This window comes from Macaca thibetana, chromosome 6 (genome assembly GCF_024542745.1).
Source record: "Macaca thibetana thibetana isolate TM-01 chromosome 6, ASM2454274v1, whole genome shotgun sequence".
Classification (NCBI taxonomy): Eukaryota; Metazoa; Chordata; class Mammalia; order Primates; family Cercopithecidae; genus Macaca; species Macaca thibetana.
The window spans coordinates 395782-418135 of NC_065583.1; the positions used below are offsets into that span (position 1 = coordinate 395782).

At 49.3% G+C, this 22354-nt stretch overlaps 1 protein-coding gene across 2 annotated transcripts; it reads left to right on the top strand.

Annotated features, from left to right (window-relative positions):
* The first annotated feature begins 7774 nt into the window (after nucleotides 1-7774).
* Nucleotides 7775-14304, top strand: TRIM52 (tripartite motif containing 52). 2 transcript variants are annotated; one of them, XM_050794598.1, is made up of 2 exons: nucleotides 7775-9533; nucleotides 11998-14304. In XM_050794598.1, the coding sequence occupies exons 1-2, from the start codon at nucleotides 8724-8726 to the stop codon at nucleotides 12040-12042; spliced, it is 855 nt and encodes a 284-aa protein (XP_050650555.1). In that variant the 5' UTR covers nucleotides 7775-8723; the 3' UTR covers nucleotides 12043-14304. The 2 variants fall into 2 exon arrangements, with proteins under 2 accessions (XP_050650555.1, XP_050650556.1); XM_050794599.1 differs by having other exon boundaries at nucleotides 7777-9533; nucleotides 12266-14304.
* The last annotated feature ends 8050 nt before the right edge of the window (nucleotides 14305-22354 follow it).

Consider the following 22354-nt stretch of genomic DNA (forward strand, 5'->3'; position numbering starts at 1 on the left):
TTCCTTGTGTATTCTGGATACAAATCCTTTGTTGAATAAATACTTCACAAATATTTCCTCCTATTCTGCTGGTTGTCTCTTCACTTGATTTTTTGTTTTTGTTTTTGACAGAATCTCGCTCTGTCGCCCAGGCTGGAGTGCAGTGGTGTGATCTCAACTCACTGTAAGCTCTGCCTCCTGGGTTCACACCATTCTCCCGCCTCAGCCTCCTGAGTAGCTGGGACCACAGGTGCCGCCACCACGCCTGGCTAATTTTTTGTATTTTTAGTAAAGACGGGGTTTCACTCTGTTAGCCAGGATGGTCTTGATCTCCTGACCTTGTGATCTGCCCGCCTCGGCCTCCCAAAGTGCTGGGATTACAGGCGTGAGCCACCGCGCCCGGCCCAGCAGAGCTGATTTTAAAGATATATGTAGATGGGAGAAGTGGGATGGCAGTGGCGCTAAGGTGCATGGAATGATGGTTAGCCTCGGTGCTCTGCAGAAAAGCCTATCCCCACACCCACCTGACTGGGGAGGATGCTTGTAACTCCTGAATGCCCCTCACACTAATCTTGGCATGAATTACTGTGTCCGTTGCATGACAAGCTGTGTGACAACTGCATCCATTCCCCCAGGAACCATAAGCAATCTGAGGATAGGAAATGCTGCTTTATCTGTTTCCAGCCCCCAATGCAGGGTCTCGAGAGGAAAATCAGCACAGCAGCCTTTCCCCTTATCTGGTTTCCTTTTCTGAGGTTTCAGTTACCCGGGAACAACTGAAGTCCGAAAATGTTAAATGGAAAATCCCATAAAAAAGCAGTTCCTGAGTTGTACAGGGCGCTCCATCTTGAGGTGTGTGGCATCTGGCGCCATGCTGCTCCACCCCTGTGTCCGGGGTCTGAGGCGCCGTGCTGCTCCATCCCTGTGTCCGGGGTCTGAGGCGCCGTGCTGCTCCACCCCTGTGTCCGGGGTCTGAGGCGCCATGCTGCTCCATCCCTGTGTCCGGGGTCTCCACACTGTCCACCCTCCCTGCCGTGGTCACTCAGCAGCCATCTCAGCTATCAAACTGCATACGGCAGAACGCCGCTCAAGTCACCCTTATTTTATTTAATAATACCCCAACGCACACAGTAGGGATGCTAGCAATTCGGGTGTGCCAAAGAGAAGCCATAAAGTACTCCTTTAAGTGAAAAGGGGAATGTTCTCAATAAGAAAAAAATTGTATATTGAGGTTGCAAAAATCTACAGTAAGAACAGACCTTCTGTCCTTCAAATTATAAAGAAAAAAGGGCTTTGTGTTAGTTTTGCTACCACGCCTCTAACAGCCAAAGTGATGCCACAGTACATGGCAAGTGCCCAGTTCAGATGGAAAAGGGATTCCATGTATGAGCGGGGACATGAACAGAAACGTATTTCGATCGATTGCCCTCGGGTTCCGTGTCATCTTAGGTTTCAGGCATCAGCTGGCGTCATGGACTACATCTCCCGAGGAGTAGGGGGGACTCCTGTACCAGAACAGCAGCACTCATTAATAACCCCAGTGTGCATCTACTTGCTGGCACAAGGGAGGGAGGGAATGCAGGATGACAACTGCGATCACGTTGGGGTCACCAACCCATGTCCCAGCACAAGACGACAGACATAAGGCTCAATCTCCACATCAGAGGCACTCAGGGGGCCTCTGCTCCAGCCTCCTAGCCTGGGGTGAGCAAACTTCTGTCAAGTGTCAGATACTAAAGATTTTAGACTTTTCTGGCCTGATATGGTCTCTGTCCACATCTTCCTTTTTGTTTTGTTTACAATTCCTCGTTTTCTTTTGTTACAACACTTTTGAAATTTAAGAACTGTTCTTAGTTCTTGGGCCTTACAGAAAGAAGCTGAGGGCCAGAGGTGGCCCTTGGCTGTGATTTGCCAATGTCCGTGTGACTCCGCCATGCTGCACAGCCTCTCTGCACCTCTGACAAACGGTCCCCAGGCTGTGTGCAAGGGCTCATCTCCCCACCATGACCTGGAATTGAACCATCACAGGTAGACTCTTGTGCAGGCTTCTCCAGCATAAGATGACTGGTGTGAGTTTCCACGGATGCGATTTCTGAAATTAGAGTCCTGAGAAATGCAGTGGCAGCAACACTGCTGAGGAAAGCCAGCCCTGAGTGCACCCGCTGCAGCTGCTCTTTCCAGAACATTCTATCTCTGGAACAGGAGGTACCTGAGGCCTGAGCACCAGGTAGGCTCTAAGGGCCTGCTCCAAGGACCCCTTAGTCCCTCGGCACGGCTCTCAGCTGGGTTCAAGGGAAGGCTAGCAGCTGGTGGTTTGAGACCAACTCCAGAGAGGTCAGCAGGAGAGGTGTGTGCCAAGTGGGGTGGATCTCAGGGCTGCCTGAAGCCTAGAAATCTGACTCAGCACTTCTGCAACGCGGGACATGCCCTGGCCTCCCTCAGCGGGAATCCCTGGGGCTGAGGTGAGGCCGCCTGGGTCTGGGTCAAGGGAGGGAATCCATTCCCAGGAGCGTCAGGACACAAAGCCAGTGACCTGTGGGGTGGAGGCTGCTTTTCCCACTGTCTGTGATCTGGAGGAAGAAGTCCTGCCAAGCTGCCACCCTGACCTGCCGGATCTGTAAGCTGCTTCTCTGCGCCTGAGGGTGCTCAGAGCCCTCATCACGTGCCTGCTGCTTGGCCTACTCCCGAGACTGTGGCATGCACACCAGAGGCTACACTCACATCCTTGGCACGCACTCTAGGCTCACCGTCTGTCCCGTCACAGGAGCGGCTGAGGAAGGAGCCAAGGGAGAGGCAGGTGTCCAGGCTAGTCCAGCCGGGCCCAGAATGCCTGTGTTTGGCTGAGCTGACTGACCAGAAGGTGCCACGCAGGGAGACAGTGGGGGTGGGAGCAAGGCCTGGGCAGGAGGATTTTCCTGCTTCCTGGGCCTGTTCATCCCTCCGTGGACTTAGACACACAATCCCTGGGTTCACCTCCTCACAGGCTGTGGGGTGCTGGTGGAATCACGTTCCTCCACCTTAATGTCTGCAGGCACAGACGACTTAGACCAGCATGTGCGAAGGCCGGGGTGGGAGTGAGGGGCTGGGTGATGCACTCTGCAGAGCCCAGGCTGAACAGAAAGGACAGTCATGCAAGGAACACGGAGTTCTGTGGCGGGGAGGCCACCTTGGGGATGGCAGGAGGAGGAGTTGTCAGTTGTCCAGGTTGTCAGGGGCTTGTGGAGATGTTCTGGGGTCCCTTGGGTTCTCAAATGGATTTTGTGGTTCCATGGGCAGGACTCTGGGCTCGCCTCCAAAGGAAATCCGATTACAAGAAACAGGTGAAGTTACATGCAGTTGCCAGGAGCTCAGAGTCCAGTGAAGGCACAGACACGGCAAGGTTGGACAGCGGTGCCCTTGGCAATGGGAGGGACTGGCACTCTCAGCCTCATGTGTCTGACCACCCTTGGGGACAAGAAGTCAGGCCAAAGGCTGCTCCGGGAGGGAAGGGTTAGCAGGACTCAGGCAAGTAGAAGATGGTGCCCCAGGCCAGTGTGAGGTGTGGCAGCTGTCCCCTTGGCGTGGGCAGCTGGCAGGTTGACCCCTGACCCCAGCTGTTTGCCTTGCGGGGAAGCTGTGTGGCTCCTGTGGATCTTACCGTTCGCTGGTGTGGCAGTGCAGGGCAAGGAGAAGGTAAGAAGACGCAGGGAGGCAGCCTGGGCTGCAGTCACACTTCTGCTGCACCCGGATCTGTGAGCTTCTCCACAAAGAGGAGAAAGAAGACAAGCCCAGGGTTGGGACTTCCCCCTGGCTTTTTTTTTTTTTTTTTTTTTTTGAGACGGAGTCTCTCTCTGTTGCCCAGGCTGGAATGCAGTGATGCAATCTCAGCTCACTACAAGCTTCGCCTCCCGGGTTCACGCCATTTTCCTGCCTCAGCTTCCCAAGTAACTGGGACTACAGGCGCCCGCCACCACGCCTGGCTAATTTTTTGTATTTTTAGTAGAGACAGGGTTTCACCATGTTGGCCAGGATGGTCTCGATCTCCTGACCTCGTGATCCACCCGCCTCGGCCTCCCAAAGTGCTGGGATTACAAGCATGAGCCACTGCACCTGGCCAGGATTTTTTTTTTTTTTTTTTTAAAGATTGCGTCTTGCTCTGTTGCCCAGGCCGAGGGCAGTGGCACGATCACTGCTTACTGCAGCCTTGACCTCCTGGGCTCAAATGATCCTCACAATTCAGCCTCCCAAGTAGCTGGAACTACAAGCACACACCGTCACACCCAGGTAATTTTTAAAAAATTTTTATTTATTTATTTATTTTTTTTAATTTTTTTTTTTTTTTTTTTTTTGAGACGGAGTCTTGCTCTGTCGCCCAGGCTGGAGTGCAGTGGCGCGATCTTGGCTCACTGCAAGCTCCGCCTCCCGGGTTCACGCCATTCTCCTGCCTCAGCCTCCCGAGTAGCTGGGACTACAGGTGCCCACAACCGTGCCCGGCTAATTTTTTGTATTTTTAGTAGAGACAGGGTTTCACCATGTTGGCCAGGATGGTCTCGATCTCCTGACCTCGTGATCCACCCACCACGGCCTCCCAAAGTGCTGGGATTACAAGCATGAGCCACTGCACCTGGCCAGGATTTTTTTTTTTTTTTAAAGATTGCGTCTTGCTCTGTTGCCCAGGCCGAGGGCAGTGGCACGATCACTGCTTACTGCAGCCTTGACCTCCTGGGCTCAAATGATCCTCCCAATTCAGCCTCCCAAGTAGCTGGAACTACAAGCACACACCGTCACACCCAGGTAATTTAAAAAAAATTTTATTTTTATTTTTTTATTTATTTTTTTTTTTGAGACGGAGTCTCGCTCTGTCGCCCAGGCTGGAGTGCAGTGGCGCGATCTCGGCTCACTGCAAGCTCCGCCTCCCGGGTTCACGCCATTCTCCTGCCTCAGCCTCCCGAGTAGCTGGGACTACAGGCGCCCACAACCGCGCCCGGCTAATTTTTTGTATTTTTAGTAGAGACGGGGTTTCACCGTGGTCTCGATCTCCTGACCTTGTGATCCGCCCGCCTCGGCCTCCCAAAGTGCTGGGATTACAGGCGTGAGCCACCACGCCCGGCTATTTATTTATTTTTGTTATTTTTGAGATGGAGTCTCACTCTGTTGCCCAGTCTGGAGTGCATGCAGTAGCACGATCTTGGCTTACTGCAACCTCCACCTCCCAGGTTTAAGCAATTCTTCCTCCTCAGCCTCCCAAGTAGCTGGGATTACAGGCACCTGCCGCCCCACCTGGCTAATTTTTGTATCTTTAGGAGCGACGGGGTTTCACCATGTTGGCCAGGCTAGTCTCGAACTCCTGACCTCAAGTGATCCACCCGCCTCAGCCTCCAAAATTGCTAGGATTACAGGCGTGAGCCACCGCACCCAGCCAATTGTTTTTTTCTTTTTTTTTAGAGACAGGGTCTCACTATGTTGCCCAGGCTGGCGTCAAACACCTGGCTCAAGCAATTCTCCCATCTTGGCCTCTTAAAGCACTGGGATTACAGGAGTGAGCCACTGCACCTGGCCAAGAATTTCCTTAAAGCTTATGAAGTGGTAAGCCTTTCATTTCATGTGGAAGGTTCTGGTGGCTGCAGGATGGCCTGAAGTGAGAGGGCAAGTGATCCTTTAGAGAAATGGTTTCCTTTTATCCAGTCTGAAGCTGATGGGGGTGAGGCTGGAAGTAAGTAAGGCTGGCAGAAGTAAGGCTGGAACGGAGGAGAAACAAATCAGCAGGACTTGGCTGAAATGTGTTGGGTTTGTTCGTTGATTTACTTAGCAGATACACAGGGAGTGCTCACTGTGTGCTTGGCACTGTGGTCAATGAACTGAGTATGCAACAATGAACAGAATACATATGGTCCTTGCCCTGTGCCACTCACAGTTTGGCTCAGGTCCAGAGAGGAAGAGGAGGACTCCAAGGTGTTCTCAAGGTTCCACTGGGACATTGGTGTTCCTCCCCAAACCAGTGACCAGTTAGTGAGGGGTGCAGTCACGTCCGTGGGTCTTCAACAGCATTTTACTGAAATAAAATATCAGAGTGCCTTGGATGTCATAAGGGAAAGAAGAGTTTGCAGAAATTTTGTTTCTGTTATATATATGCAGGTCTGTATTGGATCAGTATGTGCAATGTACTTCTCACTGAAGGGCAGGTAAAAAAAAAAACAAAAAACCTTGTATGGGGCTGAGCATAGTGGCTCAGGTCTGTAATTCCCGCACTTTGTGAGGCTGAGATAGGACTGCTTAAACTAGGAGTTCAAGACTAGCCTGGGCAACATAGCGGGACCTCATCTCTACAAAAAAATAAAATAAAAATTAGCCCAATGTGGTAATGCACACCTGTAGTTCCAGCTACTTGGGAGGCTGAGGCAGGAGGTTCACCTGAGCCCAGGGATCAAGGGTGCAATGAGCCATGATCACAATACTGCATTTGGCCTGGGCAACAGAGCAAGACCCTGTCTCAAAAAAAAAAAAATCTAAAAAAGAATGGTTAAGTCAAGCATGGTGGTGCATGCCTGTAGTCCCAGCGACTCTGCAGGCTGAGGCAGGAGGGTCACTTGAGCCCAGGAGTTTGAGGTGGTAGTGTGCAATAATTGTGACTATAGCCATGGCGCTTCAGCCTGGGCAACATGACGAAACCCGGTCTCTACAGAAACTAAAGAAATTAGCCTGGAGTGGTAGTGCATGCCTGTGTTCCCAGCTATTCCAGAGGCTGAAGTGGGAGGATTGCTTGAGCCCAGGAGGTGGAGATTGCCGTGGGCTGAGATCTTGCCACTGCAGGGGGCTACAGGAGTCTAAAAGGGAGGGGACACAATTTCCCCAAATCTCCAACGTTGAGGAGTTCTGCCTACACTCCTTGCCCCAGGATGCCCCCAGCACCAAAGCCAAGGGGGTGTCTTGGCCCTCAGCACTGGGGTGGAACATTTATACACAGAACCAGGCCACACAGAAGGCATACACAGAGCCCATGAGCACCAGCCCCCATCTCCATCCTCTGTTCTCCGGGACTGCAAGTCCAGGCCTGACCTGGTTCTGTCCCTACCTGGAGGGACAGAAGACAGAAGGAGACAACCCCTGAGAAGCCTTTCAAGGCCTCATTCCCCCTCACACTGTAAGATCTCTCAGCCCGCACTGTGGGAGGCCGAGGCGGGCAGATCACGACGTCAGGAGATCGAGACCATCCTGGCTAACACGGTGAAATCCCGTTTCTACTAAACATACAAAAAAATTAGCAGGGCGTGGTGGCGGCGCCTGTAGTCCCAGCTACTCGGGAGGCTGAGGCAGGAGAACAGCGTGAACCCGGGAGGCGGAGCTTGCAGTGAGCTGAGATCACGCCACTGCACTCCAGCCTGGGCGACAGCCAAACTCCATCTCAAAAAAATCTCTCAGCCCTGGATCAGGGCCCCTCTCCAGGAAAGGTGACAGAGTGGGGTCTAAATGACACTGCCCTAGGGCCCCGCTGGGGTGGAAAACAGACCCAGACGGCGCCCCCAGCCCTCCCTCCCCAGGCAGGAATAAAGGGCATAACAGACAGTGGAGGACACCGGGACAGGAAGGAGGGGCCAGCCGCTCTCCAAGTCTAAACCACGGCGGTGAGGAAGTGTGGTCCCAAATCCAGCCCCCTCCCGGCCGAGCTCACAGAGCTCAGGGCTGGAACGCGGAACCCCTACCCCGAGGCAGGCGGCAGAACCGAAGGGAACTTAAGCCCCGGACCCCTCAGGGGACCCACGCCCGGGGCGCAGCTTTGCTGGGAGACGCCGCAATACTGCGCAGCCGCGGCCCCGCAAGCGGAAACAGGCCCGGGCGCCGGTAGGCTGGGTCCGAGGCCTGCGTGGAGCTGCAGCCCGACGACTGCGGGAAGACAGCGGGCGGCACTGGGCGCCCGGATCCCCACCAAGGCACCCCAAGCGCGGACGGCGGGACAGGGGACAGCACCAGGGTGGTGTCCGAAGCTTCCCCACCGCCGTGGACCAACTCGGCCCCGGCCCGGGCGGGGCTTCCCGGAGAGATTTATCCCCCTTCCCTCTAAACTTCCCGGGGCTCCCGCTCAGGCCGGACAACAGCTCGGAGACCCAGTCCCCCTCGAGGGTTGACCCCCCATCCAGAACCAGCCAACCAACCAAACTACCTCTCCCAAGCCGGGCCGCTTCCCGGCGTCCGCCGCTGACCTGATGAGAGCCGCTCTGCCGGCCCGAGGGAGCTGAGAAGGGGATTGGGAATGGGGTCTTGGGGAGGGGGCTGGCTGGAATGTGCAGCACTAGCCCAGCTAGGGCGGGCGGTGCGGCCCGGGCGCCCCCCAGCTCACCCAACTCCCGGCCGGCGCGGCTCCTGGCACACCATAGAGACGTGGTCCTCCGCCAGCCTAGAGCGTCTCTCCCGAGCGTGTGCGTGAGCGAGACGTCCTTTTGCGTCGCCTCGGGCCGGGTAGCTGGCTGCTGCGTCTGAGGCGGACGCCGCAGTGTAGGGCACACCCTGAGGGTAGCGAGAGACGTGACTGGACCGAGCAGCTGGGCGCTGCAGCCTGGTCTGTCCCCACCGATCCCAGAGAGAGGCTGAGTCTGGATCTGGGCGTTCGAACCCTGAGAGAGGGGATCAAAGCTGCCCTGCGGGGCCGAGAAGGAAGAGCAAGGTTGAGGACTGCCTCGGCTCTCCAGAGTAGTCTGGAGCAGGCCTGCAGGCGCGTCCCCGCTCCGCAGCTCCAAGCTGAGGTAACTACACCTGCCGCAGGCATTAAGATGGCTGGTTATGCCCCTACTCCCAGCCCCATGCAGACCCTTCAGGAGGAAGCGGTGTGTGCCATCTGCTTGGATTACTTCAAGGACCCCGTGTCCATCAGCTGTGGGCACAACTTCTGCCGAGGGTGTGTGACCCAGCTGTGGGGTAAGAAGGACGAGGAGGACCAGAACGAGGAGGAAGATGAATGGGAGGAGGAGGAGGACGGCGAAGCGGTGGGGGCCGTGGATGGATGGGACGGCTCCATTCGAGAGGTGTTGTATCGAGGGAATGCTGACGAAGAGTTGTTCCAAGACCAAGAGGACGGTGAACTCTGGCTCGGTGACAGTGGTATAACTAATTGGGACAACGTAGACCATATGTGGGACCAGGAGGAAGAAGAAGAGGAAAATCAGGACTATTACCTAGGAGGCTGGAGACCTGACCTGAGAATTGATGTCTACCGAGAAGAAGAAATACTGGAAGCATACGATGAGGACGAAGATGAAGAGCTGTATCCTGACATCCACCCGCCTCCTTCCTCGCCCCTTCCAGGGCAGTTCACCTGCCCCCAGTGCCGAAAGAGCTTCACACGTCGCAGCTTTCGTCCCAACTTGCAGCTGGCCAACATGGTCCAGATAATTTGCCAGATGTGCCCCACTCCTTGTCGGGGGAACCGGAGTAATGATCAGGGCATGTGCTTCAAACATCAGGAAGCCCTGAAACTCTTCTGTGAGGTGGACAAAGAGGCCATCTGTGTGGTGTGCCGAGAATCCAGGAGCCACAAACAGCACAGTGTGGTGCCTTTGGAGGAGGTGGTTCAGGAGTACCAGGTGAGAGAAATGAGGGAATGTGGGGGGCTGAAGGGAGTGGAAAGGTAACTAGGAGAGCTGGGGAATGTGTAGCATTCTTTCCCACCTCCTCAGCTACTTAGTTGCTAAACTCTTTATTTGATGAGGGAGACACAGTGAAGAGAGATGGTCATATGGGTAAAAAAAAGAGACACAAAACCATGAAGGCTGGGGCAGATTGGCTTCCCCAGAGGAAGCTGAACAAATAATATGATGGTCACTGGAAGCGGACCACTACTGCTAATACTGTCTTGTCTACCTAAGTACGCGGGACACGAGTAACAGATACCCAGTACTTCATTTCTCTCTAATGTGAGTCCTTGACCAAGTCCCTGGGACAGGTACAGATAGGAATAGAAAGCCACAGTACTTGGAGATAATAGACATTTGGGACCTCAGCACAAACAGTGTCAAAATAGATATATTGGTAGAAAGAAATGCCAGGTGTGAGTCCTAGACTACTGGTAGCAACTGGCCACACCCTCCTCTGAAAGTCTGGGATTGCATCCTACCTTGAGTAGGATCTGTTTTCCTTCTAGAGCAAGGCAAAGCATCTTTGATGGATCAGAATGTGCCTCATATCCTGATCACTTTTCTTTCCTGGTATTTTATCATAGTGGAAGGATTGTGGGATTTAGGATCAGGTGACCTGGCTTTGCCACTTACTGTCTAGTCTTGGACAGGTGTCAACCTCCTTGAGCTTCACTTTTTCCCTAGGATTATAAGGATTAAAAGAGATCACATATGTTAACCATAAAGCACTAAACAAATGTTTACTGTTTTACTTGGCTTTCTTGTAACTTGTCTTCCCTTGTTTGGGTGCTGATATGGTTAATGCCTTGCTTTCTAGTCTTGACTTCTAAGCATTAGATAATTGTCTCAATGACAATGAGTACCATCTTCCTTACCAAAAGTCTAGGTAAATTTGACTCCTGGCAGTGCCCAAACGAAAGAGAGGTTGTCTTCAGGCCCATAAAGGTTGACCTGGATATTCAGCAGCAGTTTCTCACATCTTAGTAGTGCTTTATAGTTTATAAAATGTATTTCCTCTTGTTCTCCTTATAGCAGTGGTTTTCAAATTGAGTTTTTTGACCAATTAGTGGGTCTTAAAATAAAATAAATGGGTCACGCCTAGCATTACCTCAAAATGAAATAAGAGAAAATATTAGAACACATGGACATAGTAAGGGTAAGTATTGCTTTATGAAACTTTTAAGTTATATATATACATGTGTATACTTAGTCTAAAAATATGCTTACTTTGAGTTGCAGTCAAAACACACAGAACACTGTCCTATAGGCTTCATATAGTAGATATTATTATCACCCCCTGCCCCCATTTTATAGCAAATATTGGTAAGTGTACAGTTAAGACACAAATCTAACCATAAATCACTGCTACCTCTGTTACACTAGTCTGACTTTAAGGACAAATCCTATCACCATGTTTTCACCCAAAGTAATAACTAAATTATCCCATGGAAAAAACTTATGTCCTATGCTTCTGGGTCTTAGTACACTGAAGCTGAGGAAAAGAGAGAATCTTCCATTCCTCTGTTAACTTTTTTTTTTTTTTTTGAGATGGTGTCTCATTCTGTTGCCCTGGCAAAAGTACAATGGCATGATCTCGGCTCACTGCAACCTGTTTCCCAGGTTCAAGCGATCTTCCTGCCTCAGCACATCTAGTAGTTGGGATTACAGGCATGCACCACTATGCCTAGCTAATTTTTGTATTTTTAGTAGAGACGGGGTTTCGCCATGTTGGCCAGGCTGGTCTCGAACTCCTGATCTCAGGAGATCCACCACCTGGGCCTCCCAAAGTGCTGGGATTACAGGCATGAGCTACCGTGCCCGGCCCTCCTCTGCTAACTTTTATCATCATCCCCTTCCCCCATTTTATAGTAAATATTGATAAGTGCACAGTTAAGACACAATTTTTTTTTTTTTTTTTTTTTTTGAGATGGAGTCTCGCTTGTCGCCAGGCTAGAGTGCAATGGTGCGATCTCGGCTCACTGCAACCTACTCCTCCCGAGTTCAAGCGATTTTCCTGCCTCAGCCTCCCGAGTAGCTGGGACTACAGGTGCACACCACCATGCCCAGCTAATTTTTGCATTTTTAGTATAGACAGGGTTTCACCATGTTGGCGAGGATGGTCTCAATCTCTTGACCTCGTAATCCCCCCGCCTCAGCCTCCCAAAGTGCTGGGATTACAGACGTGAGCCATCGCTCCCCGCTGTCTCTTTCATTCTTTATGCAGTTCATTGTCACTTCCTTCCATTGGTAAACATGTAAATTATAGTTGCATGATTTAGAATTTTACTGACCAAAGTAATAATAATAGTTAACAGTACAAGGAACTATTTTTGTATAATGGTTTATTTAATATAGTATACATTATCATATCCTTTGTTACAATGTTGAAAAAACTTCATTTTTCATAATATAGGAAATAAAGTTGGAAACAGCTCTTTGGTGGGAATACTTCAGATAGAGCAAGAAAGCATTCACAGCAAGGCCTATAATCAATAAGATGTGTGAAAAGTTGGGTAGCCACAGGAGGTGTTCATTAAGGATATGATTCCATTTATATAGCTATTTCTATTGCATAACCAGGACGGTGTTATTGTTTTGAGGTCAATGTTCTTTTAAAATTTGATTTTGTGTAAAAAGAGGCTTTTTGGCCCAGAAAGCCTTACTTATTTTACATCTTCCAGTTTGTCCATCCCATGAGTTAGAGTTCGTCTTGACTCTGCAAGCTAGAATCAAAGGATTATGAAAGTAAGATCATTTAGATATGACCAAGGGCACCACTAAATGGTGTCGGGTTGTAGGAAGCAGACGCGTGTATAAAAAGAAAATGAACAAAGATTTCACTTATTGGGGCCCAGGCATAACTGGATGCCTGGATTGTCCTGCCACCCAGCTGCCACCAATAAAATCATTCATCACTCTGCAAGAGGGACCAGATGCTTCCATCATCAGTACTCCTTGTTTTTCTCTTATCTCCTTTGAGGTAGCTAAAAATGGCAGCCAAAAAAAAATTTTTGAGGCTTTTCGCAAGTATATATTCATGTTATTATGCAGAAGATAGGGTCAACTTCTTCAGTTTGAGTTATCTGAAAGTGTTGGGCAGTGACACCATGCCAAACACTGCTAAATTCATGCCATTAAAAACAGTGGAGTGTTCTGCAAAGCCCGATTCTCTGCAGCTTTAAGACTGGACAGCATTGAAATATTCACAGGAATCTTCAAAGCCATGAAAGCTTAATATTAAATAGCCCTTTTAATTGCAAAGGAGAAAAAAATGGAGAAACTTGTGAAACCTTGCATTCTGAGTGCTGCCACAAATAAAGAATTCCAGAATTTCTTCATCTACTTCTGCAGTCTTAACTCTGAATTAATGACTGAATGTATCAAACTTCAGATCTTAAAAAATATCAGCTCACAGGAGGCTGAGGCAAGAGAATGGCATGAACCCAGGAGGCGGAGCTTTCAGTGAGCCAAGATTGCGCCACTGTACTCCAGCCTGGGCAACAAAGCGAGACTCTGTCTCAAAAAAAAAAACATCGGCTCATCCTTCATTGCTGTTAGTTGCAATGAATCTACTGATGAAGAAAACTGTATTTTGCTTACATTCAGAATAAGGCTTTCAAAACTGTGTATGTGCTGTTTTTGTGAGCCTACTACTTGACCACCAAAGACTTGCAGCTGTATCAAATGAACTAAGCTGGAGGAAATTTTATAGCAGTATATATTAATGGCAATACAGCAAACTGTGTTAAATTTGGGTTTTTGGCAAAGATTGAAGAAAACTGGCATTCAAGATATACTGCAGCTGTCACAACCAAGCATCAACTTTCACTGATAACCCATAACCTACTGGAAATCTTCAGCCTTGCTGTCAGCATAGACCATTGTGAGAAACAGTATATCCATTCCAGTTTGCCCTGCTTTTTGAAGATCTAAATGCCATTCCATGTTTTCTGTTACATATTGAAGTTTCTTGGTTGTCAAGGAAAAATGGATTCTGCTGAACTCGTGGACAGAACAACCCCAAGGTTGGAAGAACCATGAAAAAGAATCTATACTTGAACATTTCAAAAGTTAAAAATTTTCAGCAGAGTTTTAACACACTGAAGCTTAAAATACATTGACATTGAAATGTCAAGGGGCAAGCACCAATTTCGCTGTGTTCATTTCATAATGAACATCAAAACTTGCCAAAAATAGACATAAGAATATAGCATATGTATGTATGAGCAAACTAATGCTAAAAAATGTCTAATTTTCTTGACTAGTCTTTCGAGGACCAGATTCATGAATGTCATTTGAAGGAAAAAAGTGAAATACTTGGAATTATTTTGAGTGATGTTCTCCTGAGCTTGTTCCTAAAATCTACCTATGGTAGCTTTTGGAAAGAATGTGTTTCATACTGATGTGCAGGCCTCACTGAAAGCTTCAAGAGGAGTTTGTGAAACTCAAAGTCTAATTGTTTTGACTGGAAACTTCCAGATAAATACTCTAGAGAAACTTGGGTATAAAATGACTAAACAGATGAAAAAGCTTTATTCGAAAACTTTTTAATTTTTTAATGTTTTGATATATTTAGCTCTGGGGAGAAAAGACTGCAAGAGTGTTATTAAAAGCAGCTTGTTTTCTTGAACCTTTTACACCACCCAGGAAAGAAAAGTTCAGGCTTAACAGTGACATGGCTATCACCTCATCTGAATAAATTTTTTTCCTTCTAAAATTACTATTGCTTTCATTAATTTTAATCACACTCAATTTTGAAATTTTAAATAACACGTAAGGGGCGAATGGGAGATTTTCAGGTATATGAAAAGTAGAGGTATGGGTTACAAAAACACTGAGGAAAAACATATAGCTCATCTGTTTATTGAATGCCTTCCTTATTAGGTTCAGCTGTTCACTGCTGTATCGCAAATCAGACTGTTTAAACTTGTTCCTCTACTTCTGTGACTGTACCCCGGATCTCATCTTCACACAGATTGGCTACACATCTGAAATCAACTCCCATTGCACTATGACCTTAGCTGTTAGCCTTCTAATACACTTAAGCACACTCCAATTATACCTGCCCTTCAGCTTTAGACAGCCTACTGTTTTACTGACTCCATATTTTTTTCCTTCCCAATTTATCAGACATTTAACAGCCTTATCCTACTGAGCCTAGACTGCATGATTCATTTTGGCATAAAGACCTGATCCAGGCCGAGCGCAGTGGCTCAGGCCTATAATCCCAGCACTTTGGGAGGCCAAGGCAGGTAGATCACGAGGTCAGGAGATTGAGACCATCCTGGCTAACACGGTGAAACCCCGTCTCTACTAAAAATACAAAAAATTAGCCAGGCATGGTGGCGGGCGCCTGTAGTCCCAGCTACTCAGGAGGCCTAGGCAGTAGAACTGCTTGAACCCAGGAGGTGGAGGTTACAGTGAACCGAAATCACGTCACTGCATTCCAGCCTGGGCGACAGAGTGAGACTGTCTGGGGAAAAAAACAACAAAAAAAAAACCTGATCCATGTTGTCATCTAAACCAGGATTGATTGATTGATTTCTTGTTCCTTCTCTCTTTTTTTTTTTTTTTTTTGACGGAGCCTGGCTCTGTTGCCCAGGCTGGAGTGCAGTGGCGGGATCTCGGCTCACTGCAAGCTCCGCCTCCCGGATTCACGCCGTCCTCCTGCCTCAGCCTCCCGAGTAGCTGGGACTACAGGCACCGACCAGTAGCCCGGCTAATTTTTTTGTATTTTTAGTAGAGACGGGGGTTTCACCGTGTTAGCCAGGATGGTCTTGATCTGCCCGCCTTAGCCTCCCAAAGTGCTGGGATTACAGGCTTGAGCCACCGCACCTGGCCTCTTTCTTTCTTTCAATGTTTTTTTGTTTTGAGTCAGGGTCTCACTCTGTTGCCCAGATTGGAGTGCAGTAGTGCGATCACAGCTCACTCACTTCCTAGGCTCCAGCGATGCTCCTGCATCAGCCTCCTGTGTAACAAGGACTATAGTGCAGCTAATTTATTTTTATTTTTTGAGACGGGGTCTCCCAACATTGCCTACGCTGGTCTTGACCTCCTGGTGGGCTCAAGTGATCCTCTTGCCTTGACCTCCCAAAGTGCTGGGATTACAGGCACGAGCCACCACACCCAGCCTAGACCAGGATTTCTCAACCTCAACACTATTGACATTTTGAGTTAGATAATTCTTTGTTGTGGGCAGCTGTCCTATGCATTGTAGGATACTTAGTAGCATCTCTGGACTGTACCCACCATATGCAGGTAGTACCCCTCCACTAGTTGTGACAACCACAAATGTCTCTAGACATTACCAAATGTCCCATAAAGGGACATTGCCAAATCATCCCCAGTTGAGAACAACTGGTGTAGAGTCAGGGAAAGTGGTCATATCCACATATCATCCTCACTTAGGCCCTATAGCTGGTGCCTGGCATAGGTGTTCAAAAGTGGAACACCTACTCTTGAGGAAGAATAGGCTTGCGTAGCTAGCACTTTATTAAAGTACCCTGAGGGCTGGGCATGGTGGCTCACGCCTGTAACCCCAGCACTTTGGGAGGCTGAGGTGGGCGGATCACTTGAGGTCAGGTGTTCGAGACCAGCCTGACCAACTCGGAGAAACCCTGTCTCTGCTAAAAATACAAAATTAGCCAGGCATGGTGGTGCATGCCTATAATCCCAGCTACTCGGGAGGCTGAGGCAGGAGAATCACTTGAACCTGGGAGGCGGAGGTTGCAGTGAGCTGAGATTGCACCATTGCACTCCAGCTTGGGCAACAAGAATGAAACTCCGTGTCAAAAAAAAAAACAACCCTGAGCATCAGTGGATTAATAGATATAGCACCCACTTTTCCCAGCTCTTGGAGTGAGGTAGCAAAGTCAACAAACCTAAACATTACTGCTGCTTATGTCACTTTTTGGGAGAACAAAAACCATGACAGATAAAGCAGTTTACAAAATCAAGCTCCAGAGATTTTGAGTAATAACAATCACTTCAGCTACTCCTCAGTTCCAGCAGGGCAGTAGGGATGTCATTTTTTGTTTTCAGGTATTATGCAGAACCCTTGAGTCCACAGTGGAAGTGGTCCTGGACTGATAATATAACATCAGCCCCTGAAGTACTTTCTTAAAACCTGAGGCTCCTGCCATTGACCATCAACACCTGGCGTCTATGCCATGCCTCCTGAAACTCCTATAAGACCTGTAGATTCTATGCTGCTTCCTACCCCCAATTCCTAACCCCTCTGAAAGTTATCATGTAACAGTGAAGTTACTGCAAATATTTGCTGGCTGGTAAAATGGGGTTATAAGAAAGGGAGCTCAGGACGCTAATCCTCCACATTCAAGCTAATAGAACTTCATGTAACAATGGAAGTATTCTGTATCTGCTAATACAGTAGATACCACTAGCTACATATGACTTGAGCTCTTGAAATGTGGCTAGTGCAACTCAGGAACTAAATTTTTAAGATAGTATTTAATTTTAATTAGCCACATGTAGCTAGTGGCTATCAAATCCTATTTAACAGCACAGTTCTGTACAATGAAAGTCTAGTTCTTCCTAGGGCCCTTGGGAGGAGCAAGTCCAAGGGGGAGGATAAAAACAGAAATGAAACTTTTTTCCAGCTGGGAGTGGTAGGCTGTAAGGTAGTATTTTTAGACATAAAAGGAGAAAATATTGTATTTTTAAAATCTGACCAAAATGATCTTGGGTCACCTATCACTTCTGATACACGTAGATCACACGGGTGACGAGACAGGAGAAAAACTAAGGGAAACAAGTTAGAAAATAAACTGTATTACCTCCTCCTATCAAAAAAGGGCTGGGGCTAGAGCTGGAACCTCAAAATAGACTCCCCAAAGCTAGGAGGGTTTTACTTTGTGCCTGACTTTTTGAAAATGGGATGGGGGGCAAAACCTAGTATTAAAGCAGGTAAGTGGGTTCTTTGCTTTTTACAGTAGATCAGGGTGATGAGGAGCTCTTGGAGTCCTGGAAGGGAGAGCAGTCTGTGCTGACAGAGTTAGTGAGAGGAGAGGATCTAGGAGTAACAGGGTCTAAGGAGAGGAGATGGCCTCCCAGGCCATGAGAACTAAAGGTTGTGATAAATTTAATCATAGTCTGTCCAAACCAGAGGGTCCTCAGAAGTATGGTGTGAGAATCCTGAGTGTGGGGCAGTGAGCTCATTTCTGCTCATGAGAAGTGTAGGAGATGCAGCAAGGTTCCTGTTAGGAGACCTGCAAAGATGGAAGGAAATGTCCCTCTATTACTTGTCTCACCACCTCCCTCCCCCAAAGGAAGGGGAAAGATGGACACCTCGGGGATTTGAATTAGAAATAGCCCTTTGGAGGGTTTTTGTGTGGTTTTTTTGTTCTGTTTTTTCATTTTTTTACACAGCTCCAAACAGCCAACTGAAATAAAAATAGCCTTTAAGAACAAGGAGGCTCATCCTATATAACGATTCCCCCTGCTGAGGTTTGTGCTTAGGCCTTCCTACCTTTCTCGTCTCATCTTTTTTCTTTCTTTGTTGAGACTGAGTTTTACCCTTGTCGCTCAGGCTCTGGAGTGCAGTGACGCGATCTCGGCTCCGTGCAACCTCTGCCTCCCAGGTTCAAGAAATTCTCCTGCCTCAGCCTCCGGGGTAGCTGGGATTACAAGCGTGTGCCACCACACCCAGCTAATTTTTTTATATTTAAAAAAATTAAAATGTTATTTTAATTGTTGGCCAGGCTGGTCTCGAACTCCTGACCTCAGGTGATCTGCCCACCTCGGCCTCCCAAAGTGCTGGGATTACAGGCATTAGCCACCACACCCAGCTATCTCCCCTCGTCTTAAGGGACTGAGTTCCCAACTTAGAGCCCTTTGGTTGACAGTTCCAGCTGGCAGTAAACAGAGTCCTACAGAGATAAGGGGGGATCCAGGTGGCCTGGAGAGGACCCATGGAGCTCACATCCCCTTTTTCTCTGACATTTCCTAGGCACATAGAATCCCTTCTACCCCTACAGCAAAGGATGTGATTTCTCAGCAGGCCCTGGCCATTTAGCCTTGGTGTGAGCAGAGAGGACTGCCCTTTATCCCTCATACAAATTTGAGCTAGCCAGTCCCAGGGTCCCCTTCTGACCTTTTTCCCACCCTAGTTCATATGAAATTCTCTCTCCAGTAGAAAGCTGAGAAAGTGAAACTTAGGTCATCTTTTGTTTCTCTCTACCATCTAATGCTACTTTAAATCCTTTAACAAGGAGGCTAGAAGTTTGCCTTCTACCTGCATTTCCTTTTTTGTTTCATTTTTTGAGATGGAGTCTCCCTCTGTCACCCAGGCTGGAGTGCCGTGACGCAATCTCAGCTCACTGCAACCTCTGCCTCCTGGGTTCAAGTGATTCTCCTGCCTCAGCCTCCCAAGTAGCTGGGATTACAGGTGTGCACCACCACGCCCAGCTTATTTTTGTATTTTTAGGAGAGACAGGGTTTCACCATGCTGGTCAGGCTGGTCTTGAACTCCTGACCTCAACTGACCCGCCTGCCTTGGCCTCCCAAAGTGCTGGAATTAGAGGCATGAGCCACTGCGCCCAGCCATCCCTGCATTTATTATAGTCCTGCCTGGACCATCCCCTTTCCACAGCCTGTGACTCTGTATCTGCCAAAGCACCCAGGCCTAGCCCACAGTCCATCTCCCAAAGAAGCCCCAATAGACAACAGAATGCTTTCTGGGGGACTGCTAGACCTCAGACTTCTGCCTAAAATGTATGCTGAATCTTTATCAGGAAATAAACATTTTTTTAAAAAGTTAATGACCAGGCTGGCCAACATGGTGAAACCCTGTCTCTACCCAAAAAGACAAAAATCAGCCAGGCATGGTGGCGCACGCCTGTAGTTCAAGCTACTCAGATGACTGAGGTGGGAGAATCGCCTGAACCCAGGAGGCAGAGGTTGCTGTGAGTCAAGATGGCACCACTGCACTCCAGCTTGGGTGACAGTGAGACCCTGTCTCAAAAAAAAAAAAATAAACTGCAGTCGATCTCTGATCTCTTTGTAAGATTTGTTCCAGGAACTGATTTAATTTCATAACCCACCTCACTAAGAGTGGAACAGCACCTATACTTGTACTTGTACTCCTGTTTTCTGGTCTCCCAACTTCTCGCCCTGTCACCCAGGCTGGAGTGTAGTGACATGATCATAGCTCACTGCAGCCTCCAACTTCTGGGCTCAAGCGATCCTCCTGCATCAGCCTCCTAAGTAGCTGGGACTATAAGTGTGCACCACTATGCCTGGCTAAATTTTTAAAAAATTTTATAGAGATGGGGTCTCACTGTGTTGGTCTTGAACACCAGAGCTCAAGTGATCCTCCCACCTCAGGCTCCCAGACTGCTGGGATTACAGGTGTGAGCCATGCTTAACCAAAAAGCTCCTATATACAGAGCCCCATTCTCGATACTGGAGTGAAGGAGGTAGTGTAGGGATGAGAGAGGACTGGAAGAGATGTTCCACCTCTTAATCATAAGGTCTTTAGTAAGTACTCAGTCCCTCCTTTAGTACCACTTCGTAGGAGTCTTGCACCACCACCCCCCGCTAAATTTAGGGTCCCCCTAGAGACTTTCCTGTATAGCACCTCAGCCTTTGGCTTGACTCATTTGTCTTGGTTACTGCAGTAGCTTCTTAACTCTCCTTGTTTCTAGTTTTATTCCTCCAACCTAGCCTGCACCCTGACAATAAATGCCTTTTTAGCAGGTAGCAATAAAAACTTGTTCTAAAAAAAGTAGTAGTCTAGGCGGACAGTGCTGAGATCAGACTTTTTTTTTTTGAGACGGAGTCTCACTCTATCGCCCAGGCTGGAGTGCAGTGGCATGATCTCTGCTCACTGCAACCTCCACCTCGCAGGTTCAAGCGGTTCTCCTGCCTCAGCCTCCCGAGTAGCTGGGACTACAGGCGCCCACCACCACACCCAGCTAATTTTTTGTATTTTTAGTAGAGACGGGTTTCACTGTGTTAGCCAGGATGGTCTTGATCTCCTGACCTCGTGATCTGCCTGCCTTGGCCTCCTGAAGTGCTGGGATTACAGGTGTGAGCCACCGTGCCCGACGGAGATCAGACTCTTAAAGAAACTACTCTAGGCTTCAGGACAAAATCCAGATCCCTTAGCAGCAAGGCCTTCTAGACTAGGGCTCCTTGGCCCTCAGGGGTTTCACTCCGTAACAGTCCCTAACCTCTGCACCTACACTGATCCCTCTGCCTGGAACACCCTTCCTTTAACTACTTGACCTTTACTTTTCAACCCATGAGGCTGGCCACCAAAATTAGAATCTTCCACAGGCCAAACCCTCTACTGGGTGGTGAGAATGCAACACTTAGCAGAAACAGAGCAGTCCTTGTGAGGAGACCCCTGAGGGGTAAGAAGGACCAGTATACACTACACCACCGCTATGAAAGCATGAAACACACCTGATCTAGAACTGAGGGTCCCAGAGGCTTCCCTGAACAGGCAACCTAAGCTGAGACCCCAAGGAAGCTTGGATTGAACTGAGAGGGTTGGGGAGGGATGTGATGGGCCTTCCAGGCAGAACAATGTGTGTTCTGTGTGGGAGAGAACTAATGAGTTTGGAGGAAGAGGGGAGGGCCTGTGTGGCCACAAAACACAAGAGTATGGGACATGCCAGAGGAAGCCACACTGATTTTGCAGGGAGACAGTAAAGATTTTGGTCATCATCTTAAAGTACGTGGGAAAGCCTCCTGCCCAGAGTTTTGGCTGGCAGTCAGTAGGCCCTCCGGTCCTGGCCACGCACCTTTCCCTCAGCCTCACCTCAGCATTCAAGGGAAAACCTGCCACCCTGCAAGCCCTCCAGGGTCTGGAATGCTGGCAGGAGGGGACAGATGCCTCTGCTCCTGGAGAAAAGGGCCTCTGGCAGGGAAGCCTGAGGGGTTCGTTCCAACTGTACAGGTCCTGTGGACTACTCTCAGAAAAGGAATGGTGAGATGGACTTTCATAGAAGAGCCTCTCCAATTTCTCCTTGGGACTTTTTTGTTGTTGTTGTTGTTTGAGACAAGAGTCTCCCTCTGTCGCCCAGGCTGGAATGCGGTGGCGCGATCTCCGCTCACTGCAAGCTCCGCCTCCCGGGTTCACGCCATTCTCCTGCCTCAGCCTCCCGAGTAGCTGGGACTACAGGCGCCGCCTCCACGCCCGGCTAATTTTTTTTTGTATTTTTAGTAGAGACGGGGTTTCACCGTGTTAGCCAGGATGGTCTCGATCTCCTGATCTCGTGATCCTCCCGCCTCGTCCTCCCAAAGTGCTGGGATTACAGGCCTGAGCCACCGCGCCCGGCCTCTCCTTGGGACTCTTACCTTGTGTGGAATGAAAGTGGTGCCTCTGGGGTCCCAGACACGGGGGAAAGGAGGCAGCCCAGGGGCTTGGAGAAGTGGTGAGACCCAGAGGAACGGTGGACCCAGTCAGGAAGGGTCCTGCCAACAGGGCCTGGGCCAGCCTCGGGGTCTTCCCAAAAAGGCAGGTGGGGGCCTCCAGCAAGCTTCCCACCTCTGTGAGGCTAGAGAAGAGGCGCCCTGGATGAGAAGGCAGAGGCCGGCAGGCCCGGCGGGCGCAGGCACAGGGAGACTTCTGGTGGGATGAGCTTGACTGACTCAGCCTCCTCCAGCGGCTGCAGGACGTCCCCCCGCTAGAAGGGGCCGGGCTCCCTTTGCTGACCCAGAGTCAACCCAGCGATTCCTCCTGGAGAGACGGGGGCCCCGGCCCCGGCCCAGAGTGCATGCCTATGCCGGGAGCTGGGCGAGGA